The 17,612-nt window shown below is 60.4% G+C and overlaps 2 protein-coding genes across 2 annotated transcripts in view; both read left to right on the top strand.

The window, feature by feature from the left end:
* The first annotated feature begins 159 nt into the window (after positions 1-159).
* On the top strand, positions 160-5,470 carry LOC115273407. Its single transcript, XM_029916445.1, has 5 exons — positions 160-210; positions 339-753; positions 2,581-2,709; positions 3,340-3,434; positions 4,511-5,470. The coding sequence occupies exons 1-5, from the start codon at positions 160-162 to the stop codon at positions 4,544-4,546; spliced, it is 726 nt and encodes a 241-aa protein (XP_029772305.1). The 3' UTR covers positions 4,547-5,470.
* Positions 5,471-7,155: 1,685 nt separating this feature from the next.
* Positions 7,156-17,612, top strand: part of LOC115273403 (collagen alpha-1(XXIII) chain-like) — an 11,048-nt gene continuing 591 nt past the window's right edge. Inside the window, exons 1-4 of the mRNA XM_029916442.1 lie at positions 7,156-7,215; positions 8,568-8,692; positions 16,737-17,144; positions 17,446-17,606. Coding sequence (XP_029772302.1) covers positions 7,156-7,215; positions 8,568-8,692; positions 16,737-17,144; positions 17,446-17,606 — 754 coding nt within the window. The remainder of the gene's footprint in view (positions 7,216-8,567; positions 8,693-16,736; positions 17,145-17,445; positions 17,607-17,612) is intronic.

Below are 17,612 nucleotides of genomic sequence, written 5' to 3'. Positions count from 1 at the left end.
TACTTGTTCCATTTACTTTGGGGGGTCCGCCTCTGGCTCAGCCCCAGGGCCAGGGGACAGCTGTGGGGGGGCTGCCACAGCCACCCCCCCCCCCCAACCAGGGGACGAGAGATGGGGTGGGGGTGGAGTCAGGAGCCAGCTTTGTTTTGTTTCCGAGGGATGCGGCCTTGGTGGGGACCTCTGGACCCACATCCTTCACCGGACCCGCCTGTGACCTGTGCCCCGCCCAGCCCCGCCCTACGTTCAGGGGACAGACACTTCTGTCTAGGCGGCCGCCCGGCAGAAAGGAAGTGGTGGGTCTCCAGGCTGTCGCTGGGGCCAGCGCGTGAGGGGCGCAGGCTCCTCGTGTGCCCTCTGCCTGCCCAGATTCGGGGGGTGACTGCCCAGGGCACCTCACTCTGGCCGGCCAGGGGCTCAGCCACAGCTGCTGGGAGGAAACGGCAAGGGGCGGTGGTCCTAGGTCCTCCTCCAGGGCCCGGGCGGCTCGCAGCCTCGAGGGAGGGGCCCTCTCCCTGTGCTTGTCCCTGTGGGCGTCAAAGTCTGCGCGCTCCTTCAGCCAGCTTTCCAGGCTTTTCCACCTCCTAGATCCCCGAAGTCTCACCTGGTCGGGAAGAGCACGAAAAAGAACCGGAAGTCCGCCCCTGTCGCTCTGTCGGGGGTTCCGGTGGGAGCGTGGCCACCGAGATGGGCTGCGTCTGTGGGCCGGTGTCACACTCACCCGGCCCTCACTGACGGGCTTGCTGTTGACAAGGAGTAAGAGACTGTGGTCACTGGGTCCCAAGGGCTTGGGGAGGACTGGGAGTCATTGGGGTGAGGCCCGCAGGGATGGCGAGGCGCTGAGAGAGGTGAATGCAAAAGTGGGGCATCTCCAGGGTCAGGACCCCAGAGAAGTGGGTGCCGCCCCGAGACCTCCCCTCCGCGGGACCCAGGGCAGGACCGGAGGACTCGGCCCCTCCTCTCCCCATCTGCCCCAGACCAGGCTCCTGGCAAGCTGGGGACCCTGCACTCCGCACCAGCCACCAGACCTGGTGACGGTCACTGTCACAAGAGGGCAGGCTCCTCGAGGAAGAGCTGGGGGGGGGGGCTCCTGACACGGGGGTCCAGGTGGAACGGGGTGTCTGTGGCCCTGAGAGCCCGGGACCCCGCAGCAGTGGCCTCTCGGCTCCTGAGGAGTCCTGCACAGCTGGGTGCGCGAGCGGCACGGAGACCTGCCCTCCGCGCTCGGGGCCCCTGTGGACACGGCGACACCAGTGCCCCCGACACCCGGCTTTCTGACCCCGTGGGCCCAAGACAAATCAGTCACGAAAGAGCAGTTTTGGGATCTCGTGCAGCGAGTGTTCCCTTCACTAGTGTTTTCTTCACTGTTTGTTTTTTGCACTTGGTTTGGGGGGGATCCCGAGTGTCCCGTTGGTGCAAAAGCTGCTTTCAGCCCAGTGCCCCCATTCACACGAGCACACGCGCTGGCCCCAGGCTCCCGCGCCCTCCCCGTCCAGCTCCGTGGCCCCCGTCCCCTTCCTGGCGCAAGGAGTGGCAGGGCGGAGCGGAAAGGAGGCGTGCGGGGCCTGGGGGACCCCCGTGCGCGTCACAGGGGCCCAAGAGCTGACCTCCCAGCCGCACTTAAGGCCCAAAAACAAACCGAGGAGGGTGATTGGAGGGCCTGCTGTATTGACTGCACTGTAGGCACAATGTCCCCGTTTTACCGTGTAATCAATACGGGGAATTAGCAGTGGGGCCATTCACTTCCCTATGACGTCTTTGGAACCTGGTACAGATTTTGCCTTCACAACACATCTCAGACCTGTCACGTCTCAGGGGCCGGGTGCCACATGAGCTGGGAGCTGTGGCAGCACAGGCCCAAATCTCCATGGGGATGACCCTGCCCCCTCCCCCCGGGGCCATGCTGGGGTTGTCACGCTGGGGGTGGGGCCAGGGCTGCCCGCAGAGAAGGATCCCGAATGGCCACAGTGGACAGTGACGGGGCAGGGGCGACCCTCCGTTAATTATTTGGAAAAGATGTTGTTGAGTCCAGTCCCTGCTCACACTAAACATCAGAGTAAACCCCCAGGGGTCAGAAGGTACAAGCCAGGGTGAGCCCGGCGTGAGGCACCCCCTCCCTCCCACGCAGCATGTCTGTATGTGTGTATTTAGTATTTATTTTTAAGCCAGCTCCACGTGGGGCTCGAACTCTCCGAGACCAAGGGCCTTACGCCCCACTGACTGCGCCCCTCTGTGTGTGCGGCGTCCCAGGACCTCCGTGGTCAGAGATCATGGAGGCAGTCCCCTGGGGGTCTCACCCAGGGCAATCCTGCCCTCCCAAGAGACACAGGGCAGAGTCTGGGGACATCTGTGGTTGTCATGACTTTTGGGGGGTGGGGGCAGAGATGCTGCTTGGCCACCAGAGCGCCCAGGCCGGCCTCTGCAGGGAATAACTCACCCCAGGGGAAAATGGTGAGGGGGAGCCCGATTCTGCCCCAACCCCTTCCCCAGTTTGATGGTCTGAGAGGCCACAGCCAGGTCAGCCCCTGCTTCCTCTGCGTCCCAGCAGCCCTGCCTGAACCAGTGGCCTTCCTGTGTCCACAGCCTGGGACTCGGTGTGGCAGGAGGCATGTGGGCAGAGGTGGCCCAGAACCTTCTGGAAGGTAGGAAGTTCCAAGAAGAGCGCTCAGGCAGCCGCCCTGGTGGAGGTGTGTTCCAGGCAGGAAGCCCCAGGTCAGAGGCGGAACCAGCCTCTCTGTGGGCCGGGGACTCTGGGTTAACAGAGGTCAGAGGAAGCTGTGACAGGGTTTCCCAGAAACAGGGGTCCGCTGCGGGGTAGGGGTGAAGGGGGGAGTGGCCTCAGGGCAGTGCCCGCCCACTCCGAGCCCCGGCCCAGCTGACCAGGTGTGAGAGCCCCAGGCCAGGTGGGTGGTGGCCGGCCATCCCCATGGCGACGCGGGGCTGGCTCAGGAGGAGGAAGGAGGCTGGGAGGGAGAGCCAGGCCAGCTCCAGCTCAGGCTCAGGTTTCTGCCCGGCCTTCCCAGGGGACGCAGGGGGGCCCGGAGGGAAGGACTTGCAGAACCAGAGGCCTCAGGTGAGGGGGGGACCTCGGGCCGCAGCCCCGGCTGCTCCCATGAGACACCGCACGGTGGTGGCGGGACCTCGGGCCACAGAAATGGGAGCCCGACCCTTCCCCCAGGTTCTGGGGCCTCGGGGAGGGTCCTGTTCCCTGTCCCGCCTGCACAGGGGGTCAGCCCAGGCTGCCGCTCCCCCAGAAAAGAGCAGACCCCGGCCGCACCCCATAACATGGGCAGCATGTACAGCAGGTCTCAGGACCCCTGTCCTCCTCTCTGACCCCCACAGAGGCTGAGTGGCTTGCCCAAGGTGACCTGGGACCCATCTGGAGCACCCAACCTCACCCAGGACAAACGCCAGCCATCCTGCCTTCTTCGCACTCGGTCACTGTCTTTCCGGCCCACGGACAGTTGGGGCTGTTCTGTGGTGGGGTCCACGGCCCGGCCCCAGCAGGGTCCCCCAGGGGCCTCGGGAGCAGGGAGGGCCTCCCAGGCAAGGGAAGTAGAGGCTGGGCAGTGGGGCCCTAGAACATGGGCCCTGGAGAAGATGGGCCTGGCTGGGCATGGGGCCGGGGGCCGGGGTTCAAAATATTTGGTGGCTGTCCAGCCAGAGCAGTGGCCTCCCCCCAGGAGACGTGGGAAGGGACCTGGGGTCAGGAGGCCCCCACTGTGCCTGGAAGGGACCCTTTAATCTCCATCACTGTGGGGGAAGCAAGGGGACCAGGGCATTGGCTGCCATCCCAACCCCCACTGGCCTTGGCACGGGGCCGGGCGGGGGTAGAGCGGGGTGCCGGGTCACCCGGGCGTCCGGCTAAGAAACGGGTACTTTGTGCCACCTGCGAGCCAGGCAGTCAGGTCAGACAAAGGGGTCCTGGAAGATGAGTTCACGGGGAGCACGATGCAGAGACCAGCGTGGGGGTCTGGTCCCAAGGGCGGCTGTGGTTTTGGGGGCCCTGCCAGCTGTGCCGGAGTGCACATCCAGGGATCGGGGCGGGGGGCTGAGCTCCGATTGCAAAACAAGTCGAGAGAGCTGGGTCCGGGGCAAGGCCTTGGTCAGGACACCCCCCATGTGCTCCCCTGGGGTCCAGCCCTTAGATCTGTCACTCCACAAAGCTCCTGGTCCATGGGACCTGTCTCGTTGCCTCGTGTGGAAGGCGGGCTCCTGAGTTGTCCTGTCCCCCTGCCCCCCAAAACACCAAGCCCCCCCGCTCCGCACCACTGTCCACGGCCTCCACATTCATTCTCCCCTCTGAGCCTCCTCGCACTCTGTTCCCTCTGCCCCTGCCTGGCTCCTGCTCGTGGATTGGGGGGCATCTGCTCAGAATTCACCTTCTCAAGGAGGCTTGCCCCACTCGCCAGGCCTCCTGCAACCCCCACCCCCACCCCCACCCCGTGTGGCTGCAGCGCGGTCAGTCACCACACCCCCTTCCTCACACCCATCTCCCTTCTCCCACTGACAGGCTTGGACCTTTCTGCAGGACCTGGAAGATTCCTAAGCACAGCCACGTCACTGCCCTCATTCCGGTGGCCCCCGGGGACCCAGGGTGCAGGCACAGGGGCTGCCCAGGGGTCCTGGGGGTGAGGAGGGGAGGACAATGAGAGGGGTGAGAAGAAATGTCAATCTCTCACTCACTCTTGCCTCCCTGTCTTTGCACCTGCTGTCCTGTTCTGGAAGGTTCTCTCTTCCATCGCCCCTTGCCACCACACCCCAACTCTTGCTCAAACATCAGGCTGAGGACGATCGCCCCCTCCCCCTCAGGGCAGCCCTCTTCCTTCCCCTCCCCCCTGCCGAGGGCTGAAGCTCCGGCACCAGGGCTGGAGTGATGTCACGTCCTCACGGCCTGGGGCTTGCGGGTGGGGGGCTGTAACAGGATGGACACGGAAGCACGAACGGCAGAAGAAAAAAATGGCTGCGCTTGGACTGGTCACAGTCTACTTGGAGCAGGAATGGGGACTAGCAGGACACAGCACAGAGGGGAGGCGACCTCTTCGCGCCTCGTCCACGGGCCCGGTGCCCAGGACGTGCCACGAGTCTTAGAACCGGACACCCAAAGGCAGTTTTCCCACCGAAACACCGGGCAGAGGATTCATCTCCCCAGAGATGACCTACAAGTGGCCACTGAGCACACGGACAGACACCGGACTTGGTGTCCCCACCGAGGATCCCTGGACTTGGGGCTGGATTCCCGGCTGGTCCGCAGAGGGGTGGGGTCTCAGCGCCAGGACCTGGGAGGGGGGTTAGCAAGGTCAAGGCCCAGGGCCGTGAGCGTGGGGGTGGAGAGGCCCAATCTCCTGGGTGTGCTCTTCTCTGAGTTACCCCCATCACAGACCAGCAGGTGGCCGGGCGTCTGGGGGGCTCAGTCAGTGAAGCAACCGACTGCGGCTCAGGTCATGATCTCCCGGTTCGTGAGTTCGAGCCCGGCGTCGGGCTCTGGGCTGACAGCTGGGAGATTGGAGCTGCTTCGGATTCTGTGTCTCCCTCGCTCTCTGTCCCTCCCCCGCTTGCACTCTGACTCTTTCTCAAAAATAAATAAACGTTAACAAAAAATAAAAAACAAAAATAAATAAACATTAAAAAAAATAACAAGGAAAGAGTAGCAGGTGGCTCCTGGCTGACGGGAATCGGACCCTGTGACTGTGATGCTTCCTTCTCCTTCCCCGCCTGGGGACGCCCTGCCCAAGGGGAGGCAGGACACGTGCGGCAGGAAGAAACCCCTCTGTCACCCTCCTTCCCCTCCCGGCCTCTTTCCTCCCCACCCCTGTCGTCCCCACTTCTCCCTTTGGTCTGCCCAGCCCACCACGGCCCTGCAACCCTCTGCTTTAAAGGGAAGGGACCGCTCTCCAGGCTGGTGCTGTGCTGACCCTGTTGTGTCCCAGCCCCTGAGGCTCTGGGAGCCTCTGGGGTCCTAGTGGGCACCTTCCGGGTTCATCAGCCAACCTAAGGGGCAGGGAAGGGGTTCCCGGAGCCCAGCAGAGACCTGGATGTCCGGGTGCCAGGGCACCTCTTCTGGGCGCTCCTCACCCCACAACACGCAGGGTTCCCAAACACCACTCACTGTGGGTGGACACGCTCTAACCGACACTTGTTTTGGTCACCTTACCACCTGCCCTCGTTCGCAGCCGCATGAGTCACTGTAGCCGGAGCGGGAACCAGCCTGCCGGCCGTCAGCTAAAAAAGACACACAGTGTGTCCACCGCGCACGCGCCCGTCCCACAGGTGCGTCCACCGCGCACGCGCACGACCCCTGCCTGGGGTAGGAGCTAGGCACCGCCCCCCGCCGCCGCGGACAACCCCGAACACACGACGCTCCGGGAGGGAACCGGACACGTGAGACCCCCCACAGGGTGTGAGTCCATGTGCGGGACCGTGCAGAACAGGCCCATCCACGGACGGGAAGGGGTTTGTGGGTGCCGGGGGCGGAGGTGCTTTGGGAGCGATGGAATGTTCTAGAATTAGTGGTGGCGGTTGTACAGCTCTGTGAATGTGTGAATGTACTAACAACCAGCGAATTGTACACTTGAAGTGGGCGAACTGTGCAGTATGTGAATTCTATCTCAATAAATCTGTTATTTAAAAAACAAACCACGCTCCCCTATTGGTACACACTGTCTTGCCCGCGCCTCAGGTGACTCCCGGGTCCTGTCTGGCGAGTCCTCTGCGAGGCCCTGGGCCCTGGGCCGGGGAGTGAGGGGACGGGCGGTTCCTGCCCTGGCTGGAGAGGCAGTGACTCTGCTCCCGGGCTGCGGATCCCCCCCCCCCCACGCCAGGGCTCCGCAGGAGGGCAGCAGGGTCCTGGGTGGGGCTGAGGGACAAGGCCACGCCCATTTCACAGATGAAAACACCGAGTCCGAGAGACAGGCAGGTGTGCCGTAAAGCAAGCAGAGCAGCTAGGCCACCCGCCCGGGGCTGCCAGACAGATGCCGCGGCAGGTGGCCTCAGGGACACTGGCCTCCCCCGCCAGCACGCACATCCAGGCCCAGACTCAGACCACATGGAGCCTCCTTCCTAGTGGTTTCTGGGCCAAGGGTCCCTTGCTGGGTGACGTCAGCTGACATGACATCCTGTTCTGCCGTGCACCCCGCCCCAGCCGCTCCCACTGGGGACATGGTGGGGCTGTCCTTGGCGTTCTCTGGTGGACGTGACTCTCGGCCCCACTTCAAGGCGGTGGGCCGTTGGGGCGGGAGCCCAGAGGGAGGAGGTTGCCTGCCCCGCCCGAGGTCACGTGGAGAACTTGACCTTGACCCCGTGACCTTGACTGGGAGAATCCCCAGGCGGGAGGAGGGTCGGGAGGGGGAGCTGCAGGTGGCGGCCCGGTGGGTGTCGGTACCTGACCGCCGCCCCGTGCTCTCTCCATCCCTCGATCCGCCGCTCGGGCTCTGCCTGAAAGTGAAACCGGTGACACCAAAGTGAAACCGAAGCCTCAGCCTGGCGGGCCAGCCCCAGGAGGGCTGGGGGGGGCAGGGGCGGCTGCTGGGCGGCCCACGTGGCAGGCGCCGGACGGAGGGCGGAGCCTGGCGTTCAACTGCGCTGATTTTAAAAAAAGAAAGAACTCGGACCAGAAATGCGGCCTGGTTTTGCCACCCGCCCCCACGCCGGCGGCCTGCTCTCCTCTGCTCTCTGCCTCCCAGTGGGGGGGGGGGGGGGACACAGAATCGGGTCCGGCCTTGTCCTTTGGGGTCACCGAGGTGAAGCTGACCCACGGGGACCCTCCCTGAGTCTTCGTCCTACCCGGCTTCGGCTTTGGGCCCATTGCACAGACGGAGAGCCGAGGCCCCCGGAGCCTCACACAGGCTGCCTGGGGCCGCAGGGGCAGAGCGCAGCAAGACAGCCCGAGGCCTGGGTCGTTGAGAGCCGGGGAGTGGGGGTGGCGGGGGGGGGGGCAGCGGGACCCCCTCCTGCAGAGCCCAGACAGGGAGAGGCCGGCAGGCGGGATTGAAGTTAGACCCAGGCCAGAGCTTCTACCCGTCGGCACTGTGGATATTTGGGGCCGTGTCACTCTCTGGGGTGGGGGGCTGTCCTGAGCACTACGGGGGGGGAGGCTTAGTAGCATCCCTGGCCCCAGCCCTCAATGCCAGGAGCCACCCCTTTGGTGTCACAATCACCCATGTCTCCTGGGCGGAAGGGAGCGGGGTGGGGGTAGGTGGGTAGAGTAGCAGCCTCTCACGTGACCCACCGCCCTAAGCAAATTCTTACCGCGTGGGGCCAGGCCAGGGAGAGAGAGGCAGAGACAGAGACGTGAGCCAGGCCCCAAAGGCAGGCTGCAGCACTGGAGAGCTCTGCCGAGGCTCTGAGAGGCCCCAGGGGGGCCCTCATCCAGCCTGGGAGTGAGGGGCACCCAGGAGGCCAGCACGCAGGTGGAGAGAGAGCCCAGCAGGCTGCAAGGGCCCATTGCGCAGATAGGAATACCGAGCTGCGAGGTGGCAGAGGACGAGAGGAACTCGCCTGCCTCTACCTCCCACACCAAATCTAAACAGTCTGAGTGAAGTGCCCTGCTCTCCCCGCCCCCCGCCCCCCAGGTACAAATGGGCCAGAGAATTGAGAGGCTGCAGGCCTGCCGCTCAGAAACTATTCCTCCCGCGAGGCTCCGGGGCCGCGCGGGCGCCGGGGGCCCTCGGGGTTCCAGGCCGCGGCGATCTGCCAGGTACTGAAACGCTCCCAGGACTTGCACACCTGGTTTGGCCGCCCGGGGCGTGCGGGTTAGACGTTAGCTCCGCCCGGGAGCGCGGAGCACCGCGGGGCGGAGCCGCGGGACCTGGGAGGAGCCTGGGCGGGAGGCTGCTTTACCGGCTCCGGCGCGAGCGGAGCGGCCCCGGGGCCCCAGCCTCCCCGGTGCCCGCACGCCGATCCGGGGCGCCCGGGCACCTCTGACGCGCAGAGCCCCTGCCCGTAGCCTCAGCGGCCCCGGCAGGACCCTCGAAGTCTGCGCCAGGGCCCGGGCCGCTCGTCCCTGTGGTTGGAGGAAGCAGTTCGTGCCCTTTTCTTTCTAACGTCCTTACTGGCCAGACATAAAAGGGCGGTCTCCGTGGAGCTGGACCCTGAAATCGTTTGCTTTCCTTTTTTTTTTTTTTCAGTCTTGATAGAAAAAGAGAGAGAGAGAGAGAGAGAGAGCAGAACTCTGATATTTTTATTGTGTAAAATCTACCTAAGTCACCATCTTAAGCATCTCTGAGCGCAGCTCCGCGGCACCAACCAGGCTCTGAGCTGTCAGCGCGGAGCCCGAAGCGGGGCTCAAACTCACGGACTGAGCCCAAGTCGGACACCCAACCGACGGAGCCACCCAGGCACCCCACCGTTTTTAACATTTCCTAAGGGTCCAGTTCTCCCACACGGATGTAGCAAGGCCTGCGCCCTGCCTCCCCCTCCAGAACTTTCTCAGCTGCCTCCGTTTGCTCAGCTAGCTTTTGAGCACCCGCACAGGCCCTGACGGCCCCTCCCGGGGGGCCTGCTGTTTATTTGGGTGTTTTCCGTGGTCTGTCTTGGATCCTCCCTTCCCGATACCTACGTGTCCCCCAAACAGCTGATCAGCTAGCCTTCAGCACCTCAGCATCTTTACTCGGGTCACTGGCAAGGACAACAGGTGACACTCAGCGAGCTACGTGGACAGATAACGTGTATACAGGTGCACACGTCGTGTCGGTCAAGGCCTAATCTCCAGGACCCTGGAATGTGACCTTCTTGGGAAATACGGTTATTGAGGATGTCATTAGTGAAGGGACCGTGAGGTCATCCTGGAGGAGGGTGGACCCTGCTCCTGTATGACTGCTGTCCTTACAAGAGGGGGCTGTTTGGACACAGAGACAGTCTGGTGCAGCGGGGAGGCCGTGTGAAGCGATCCAGGGAGGGAGAAGGCCGCCGGTCTACGAGCCGAGGAGTCGTTGGGGTTCCTCGAGGCGAGGAGAGCGGCCGGGAGCACATCTCTGGAGGAGCCTGGCCTTGCTGACACCTTGACTTTGGACGTACGGTCTCCGCAACGAGAGACTATACACCTCCGCCATTCTGTGCCAGCCCGTCTGGGTCTCTGCTATCAGAACTCGGTATTTTAATGGAAACCAACTTGACAATAAACTATTAAAAATAACTTAGGGGGCGCCTGGGGGGCTCAGTTGGTTAAGCCTCCGGCTTCGGCTCAGGTCAGATCTCACATTCGTGGGTTCGAGCCCCGCGTCAGGCTCTGTGCTGACAGCTAGCTCAGAGCCTGGAGCCTGCTTCCAGTTCTGTGTCTCCTTCTCTCCCTGCCCCTCCCCCTCTCATGCTCTGTCTCTCTCTGTATCAAAAATAAATAAAACATTAAAAAAAAAGAAAAAAGAAAAAAACTAGTATTTTGTAGTATTGTTATAAAAGGAGGGGTCAAAGGAATGTTGGAAGAATGCTATTGTACTGGTACTGAATGGAGGGAGATCATGAATCTTTTTAAGAATTACTGTAGGGGCCTGAGTGGCTCAGTCGGTTAAGCATCCGACTTTAGCTCAGGTCATGATCTTACCACTTGTGAGTTCAAGCCCTGCCTTGGGCTCCCTGCTGTCAGCACAGAGCCTGGAGCTGCGCTGCTTCGGATTCTGTGCCTCCCTCTCTCTCTGCCCCTTCCCTGCTCGCACTCTCTCTCTCTCAAAAATAAATAAACATTTAAAAATTTTAATAATAAATAGGGGCACCTGGGCGGCTCAGTCAGTTACGTGCCCGACTTTGGCTCAGGTCAGGATCTCACAGGTCGTGGGCTCAAGCCCCACGTCGGGCTCCCGGCTGTCAGCACAGAGCCTGCTTCGGGTCCTCTGTCCCCCTCTCTTGGGGCCCCTCCCCTGCTGCCTGCACGCTCTCTCTCAATCTCTCTCTCATAAATAAATAAGCATTAAAGAAAAACCCGTCTTTAAAAATACATTGTTATTTATATATATTTGAGATCAACAATAAACATGAGTGCATACATATACTTGCGCGTGCGCACACACACACACAGGCTGCACTTACCAACATCGATGTGCTAACCAGCGTGGCTTAGAGAAATGCTTTCACGTACCACACACCGCACAGCTCACGACTTTGCAGGAATTAGGGTACCCTCTGCCTATTTTTCCTTTCTTTTTTTTAACGTTTATTTATTTTTGAGAGACAGAGTCAGAAGCCAGAAGCCGGCTCCAGGCTCCGAGCTGTCGGCACAGAGCCAGACGCGGGGCTCAAACTCACAAACCGAGAGATCCCGACCTGTGCCGAAGTCGGACGCTCAACCCACTGAGTCACCCAGGCGCCCTCTGCCTATTTCTATTATTTGATCTAAGAAGGCAGTAAAGACCCCTTTGGCGTGACCCGTCCCTGGGGACCACACAAGGGGTCCTGGTGCTCGGCATCTGTCTTGTCCGCAGGTTTAAAGAGAAATGTTCATTCTTTAAGCAAATGTCTGCCGCGTCCGCTCTGCAGGACGGCACCTTGAGCCCTGGGATTCGGCCCGTTCGCTGGAAACTGGGGTCTGTGACTTGACAGTCTCCTGACCCCCCTGGCACCCCGCTGGCCTCCTTCCCAGTCCGGGGACACCCTCTCTGTCCATGTTCCCTTGGGGGCGGCCGCGCAGCCTGAGAGCAGACCCCCGAGCCGAGGCCACCTTCTCCCTGACAGTCCTTACTCGACTGTCCACTGCCTGTTCAACCTCGCTCTGGACGTCCGACGGCCACCTCCAACGTGACGGGGCAAAGCAGAGCCGCTGCCCCCGCCCCACGCCAGCTGTCCTCCCCCGCCCCGCCCACCATGGCGCTCCCTGGCCCCTGGGAAACCTGGAAAAGCCCTGTGGGTTCTTTGCCTACCCCACCCCCCACCCCGCCCCCGACATCTGACCCAGCAACCTGACCTTCACAACAGACCCGTTCTGGGGCGTCTGGGGGGCTCCGTCGGTTAAGCTTCCGACTCTGGATCTCAGCTCAGGGCATGATCTTGCGGTTGGTGAGTTCGAGGCCCGCATCAGGCTCTGTGCTGCCGGCGTGGAGCCTGTCTGAGATTCTGTGTCTCCTTCTCTCTGCCCCTCCTCTGCTTGTGCTCTCTCTCTCAAAATAAATAAACAAACTCAAAATACAAAATAGACTTGCTCTTCCTTCTGCCACTGCGGTCTCCGTCGGTGCTGCCCGGTGCCCTCGGATCCCGGCTGGTCTCTCCTCGGCCTGCGCTGGGTTCCCACACAGTCGTCCGGGCGACTAGGGGAGCAGAAAGCCGGCAGTCATGTGCTCAAAACAGTCTAACGTGTCCCTGTCACAATGTTTTGGGACACTTTTCTATTTTTCAATTTTAATTTTTTGGAAGGAAAAAATGTTAATTATATTCCTAAATAACCACACTTCTGCACTAACGGGATGTGCACATCCACTGGGCTCCACGCACGTCCCCAGACTTCTGGAATGAGCTAGAACACTGCTACTCTCATATCCTCTTCCGGGTCGACTCATTGCTTTGTATTTTACTTTCTTATTGTGACAAAATATATATGGCATGAAATTTGCCATCTCAACCGTTCTTACCTGCGTAAGTCACTGACCTCACGCACACCCACACTGTCGTGCACGGGTTCCCCCAGCATCTCCAGAACCTTCCATCTCCCCAGACTGTCCCCTGTCCCCATCAAGCACTGACTCCCCGCCCCACCCCTGGCTCCCACCGTCCACTCTCGGTCTCTGTGGACAGGACGCCTCTCCTCTAGGGACCCCTGGGAGCGGGGTCACGCACGATGTGTCCTTCTGTGTCTGGCTTCTGTCACTGCACACAGTGTCCTCCGGGTCCATCCACGTGGTGACAGGCGGCAGGACGTCCTTCCCTTTTAAGGCCGACTAATATTCCGGCATGTGGATGGACCACACTGTGTTTATCCATTCATCTATCAAAGGACATTTCGGTTGTTTCCACAGTAAAAAAAAGTTTTTTAATGTTTATTTATTTCTGAGAGACAGAGCATGAGCAGGGGAGGGGCAGAGAGAGAGAAACACAGAATCGGAAGCAGCTCCAGGCTCTGAGCTGTCAGCACAGAGCCCCATGTGGGGCTTGAACCCAGGAGTGTGAGATCATGACCTGAGCAGAAGTCACGCTTAACCCACTGAGCCCCCAGGGGCCCCAAGTGTTTCCACATTTTATATCCTGACGAACGCTGCTGTGAATATTGGTGTTGCCTTGCTTTTTAAAACTTTGTCATCCATGTACCAAAATATTCACTTAAAGTATATAATTCAGTGGTTTTCAGTGTATTCGAAAGCTGTACAATCATCACCACAATCTAATCTTAGAACATTTTCATCACCCCTAAAGGAAACCCCATCCCCCTTAGCAGTCACTGTCCCTCCCCAGGCCCCACCAGCCCCTCCCGTCCGTGGATGGGTTTGTTCTGGACGTTTCTCACATGTGGACTCCCACCCCGCGTGGCCTCGCGTGTCCGGTTCCCTCCCGGAGCATCATGTGTTCGGGGTCCGTCCGCGGGGCGGCGGGTGCGGGCGCCTCGCTCCTGCTCGCGGCCGAGGGGCGTGCGCGTGCGCGGTGGACGCGCCTGAGGACGTGCGCGTGTAAAGCTGGACACGACGTGTTTACGCATCCATCCGTCGGTGGACGTTTGGACTGTATTTACTTTGGGGCTGTTACGAATAACGCTGTTGTGGATCTTCAGGCACGACTTGCTGTGTGGACCAGATGTTGTCATTTCTCTTGGACACATACCTAGGGTCCCTCCGATCCCTTCTGGGAGAAGCCGCGCCCCTGCGCAGTCCCACCGGCGGTCCGGGGTGGGCCCCCCCGGCTTCTCCCCACCCCCCTCGACACTTGTTACTGTCTTTCTGAGTCTCCCCTCCCAGCAGGGGTGAGGTGGTGTCTCATGGTGGTTTTGATTTGCATTTCCCTGATGACTAATGATGTTGGGCAACTTTTCATGAACTTTATGGTCCGTTTGTATATCGTTTTTGGAGAAATGGCTACTAAAATCCTTCGCCCATTGAGAACAATTTGGTTACTCTGCTTCTATTGTTGAGTTTCAGGTTGCTTTATATATCTTTACTAGTCAACCCTTATCATGCCCATGATTTGCAAATATTCTCTCCCCTGCTGTGGGTTTTTCTTTCACTTTCTTGATGATGTTCTCTGAAGCACAAAAGTTAAGGAATGTTACTTGAAAAATGGCTCAGTCGGTTGAGTGTCCTTTGGCTCAGGTCATGATCTCATGGGTTCGTGGGTTCGAGCCCCACATCGGGCTCTGTGCTGACAGCTCAGAGCCAGGAGCCTTCCTTGGATTCTGTGTCTCCTCTGCCCTTCCTCCACTCATGCTCTGTCTTTCAAAAATAAATAAATGTCAAAAAGAGTCAAAAATGATAGAAAGGTATTTAAAATTTCATGATAAATTATGTATGCTTTGGAGTGCTTGGCCGGCTCAGTCTGTAGAGCGTGCGGCTGTTGATCTCGGGGTTTTGAGTTCGAGCCCCACGGAGGGCATAGAGAATACTTACAAAAATAATATACGCATGATACAGAAATCAAAAGATCAAAGACAGTGAACAGAAGCTCCCTGACCCTGGTCCCCGCCCTGCCCTCCTGTTTCCTCACCCCAGAAGCAGTCCCTGCTTATGGTGACAAGAATTATCTGCTCAAAATATATAAATGTGCAGCCTAGCCAACAGAACCTGAAAAATATATATAAATGTGCAGCCTAGTCAACAGAACCTGAAATCAAGTCCACCATCAGAAAAGGAGACCTGATGTCCCTACTCACCGTGGAATGAATTTGTTTTGAGACAAGTGTCATGTATTTGTTAATTTTTGTATTGCTCTATTGCTCAAATGGAGCTGGCCAGGTGACACATTCCAAGAACCCTTTGCCAAGTATCCAAGGGGGGGGGGTCCTGCCGATGAGGTAAAACATGCTTTGAGTGTGTGGATTTTTCAGCTTTGAAATTTAGGTTTCATGGCTGCCCTAGCCAGGATCAGGAGAGGGGCGTGGCCCCCAGAGTAGTAATAACAGCCATGGAGTGACCTTATCGTGCCCCACTGTGCTGCTGAAGAATGTTTCCTGTACCACCTAGTGTCCTGCAAGTTACCACCCTAGGAAGTCTGGAGCATTATTTTCTAAAGGACGTTGAGGATCAGAGAGGTTCAGTAATCTGCCCAAGGTCACACAGTAACTCAATCTTTTATACTCTATTAACTCTAAAAATAGTATCTACTTGGGTATGTTGGGGGGAGGGGAGGGAATGGGATCTGAGGAATGGGCCTCAGGACAAAGCTTTGCCTCCTTCCCTGCTTTCACTGCAGGGACAGGAGTGAGCATGGGGGGTGGGGGTGGGGGTGAAGGAGCCATCCTCAGCCCTTCTGGCAGGGTCCAGAGTCAGGTGAGTGCTGGATTTGACGTCCTTGCCCATTGTCCCTCTCCTGGCCTCAGTTTTCTCACATATGAGATGGAAATTATATAACCCCTGCTTCTCAGGGCGTGATGAGACTTGGATTCAACGACAATCTTCTATCGGCATCCCTGCCTCTTCTGAAGCAGTTTATCCTTTGTGGAGACACAGTGCAGGATATTCGGGGCTGCGTGGTACAGGAAGGGAAACTGAGTCACCCAGCGGGTGGAGGTTGGGGTGAAGGGGGTGGGGCCATTTAGGGAGCAAGGCCCGAGCTCCAGTTATAGGCAGGAGTCCAGGCACAACCCTGAGACCTGCAAGGTGTCTGTCTGCTTGGCCCTTGTAATCCTAAAGCTGATGGCAGGGTGGTTTAAGGAAGGAAAAAGGGCTTGTATCCCGGCAGGGTCGTTAGAGCAAAGTCCCTGGGTTCCACCCTCACCAGGACCCACAGGGCCCCTCCCTCAGTCCCTTCCTACCTCCCAGGGGCTGGTTTCAGTCCTGGGGCTGGCACTTCCCCTCTGGGGGCCTCCCGGGTTTCCCCTAGAAGCCAAATTATTATTACAAAAGCCGATTCAACCCGTTTGGGAGTTGAAAGGCACCTTTAATGTGTTGTGCGAAGAAGCAATAAAGTACCAGGGGCGGTGGGAGGCTTTGAAGTCCGAGAGGGACTGACTGAGTCCACTTCACCCATGGCAGGCCAAGTAATGGTGGTAATAATGGTAATAACAGTAAATAATAATGATTATAATGCGATTGGATGTTAGAGTGAGGTAAACAGGACCCGGGACAGAGCCAGCCGCTCGAGAAGCGCTCAGTAAAAGGCAGCTATAAAGCAGGTGCCAGCCCTCTCCGCCCGAGGGAAGGAGGAAGGGAGAAACTGAGGCCCGGAGCCCCCCACGCGGCTGATCGCGCCATCCAGCCCTCCCCAGGCGCCTACTATGTGCAGCGGGCAGCCGGCCGGGCCGGGTCAGGCTGTTCTTACCGCGTGTCCCCTCCTCCCCCTCCCCCGTGCCCCGCCAGACCTCTCCCACGACCGGGGAGGAAGTGGGAGAAATGGACGAGGAAAAAAGTTGGGCTGAGCCAACACCTCCCCACTCCCCATCTCTGCCCCTCCGGAGCCACGAAGACCCTTGCGCGAGCGGCCCGCAGGACCCAGACGTCCGGGGCCCGGTCCCAGTCCAGCCCAGCGGCCCGCAGTTGGGTGGGGGAACTCGGAAAGCCGGGAAAACAACCGCCCAGCCCGCCCCTCGCCAACCCCTTCCCCCGCTACGCCCCTGGCGCAGCGGGCGGAGGCGACTCTTTTATATAATCGCGGGCGGGCAGGTTGGCTGTTTCATTTAGGGACCCAGGAGCCCAGAGGACCAAAGCCGTCATTCGAAAACCCGCCTCCGAGTCCCTTCTGCGACTGGGCAAACTGAGGCCCCGGGAGGGCCGGCGCCTGGCCCGGGGTCCCCATTCCCTCTCCCCCCACCCACCTCCAGCGGCCCGGGCCGCCGCGACCCACGCCCGCGTCGGTCCTCGCGGTGCGCACAGCCCTCCCCGCCCCCGCTGCCATCCTGCCACGCCCCGGGCGTCGGGGGCAAAGCCCGCGCCCCCCCGCACCCGCCTCTGCGCAGAGGCTGGGGGCCTGTTTATCTGGAGGCCCCCACCCCCCTCCACCCCGGGGGGCCCGCTCCCCCCGCGCCCCGGGGAGCTCTGGGGCCAGATAAGCTGGCAAGCTGGCACGGCGCCGCGCAGCAGGGCGGAGAGGTCAGAGGAGGGGGGGCGCGCCGGGGGCGGGTTGGACCCCCCCCACCAACTTGACAAAACCTAATAACAGCCCGGTCTCCTCGGCGCAGCGGGCGAAGCCCCACGGGAGGGCAGAGACGTGGCAAGAGGGGACCTGCCGAGCCTGTTCTGGCCTCCGAGGCCGGGGTGGGGGGGGGCGGTCTGGGCGTGGGGGGGGCCGGCGGCTGCGGCACCTTTAAGACAAGGGAGGACCCCTCTTGCCCTCGGAGAAACCAGGAAGGGAGTCGCGAGCATCATACGGGGCTTTGGCTGTACTGTACAGTTACTGTAGGGGCAGTGACGCCGCCGCTGCCGCCGGAGCGAGGGAGCGACGAGTAGAGAGCGCGAGAGGCGGAGAGCGAGAGACGCGGACCCCGGAGGCGAGCGGCCGAGGAGCCCAGTCCCAACTCCGGGCCCCGGCCCCTCGCGCCCCGGCCCGGCCCGGCCCCG

This window comes from Suricata suricatta, chromosome 12 (assembly GCF_006229205.1).
Source record: "Suricata suricatta isolate VVHF042 chromosome 12, meerkat_22Aug2017_6uvM2_HiC, whole genome shotgun sequence".
In the NCBI taxonomy this organism is placed as follows: Eukaryota; Metazoa; Chordata; class Mammalia; order Carnivora; family Herpestidae; genus Suricata; species Suricata suricatta.
Note: the sequence above shows the minus strand (reverse complement) of the source record. Positions and strands in the feature narration are given on the sequence as shown.

Coding starts and splice junctions, on each gene's coding strand:
- LOC115273407 (XM_029916445.1), top strand. CDS start 160: ATGCGGCCTTGGTGGGGACCTCTGGACCCACATCCTTCACCGGACCCG. Junction 211..338: donor ATCCTTCACCGGACCCGCCT/GTGACCTGTGCC, acceptor TGAGGGGCGCAG/GCTCCTCGTGTGCCCTCTGC. Junction 3,435..4,510: donor TCCTGCCTTCTTCGCACTCG/GTCACTGTCTTT, acceptor TCCCACTGACAG/GCTTGGACCTTTCTGCAGGA.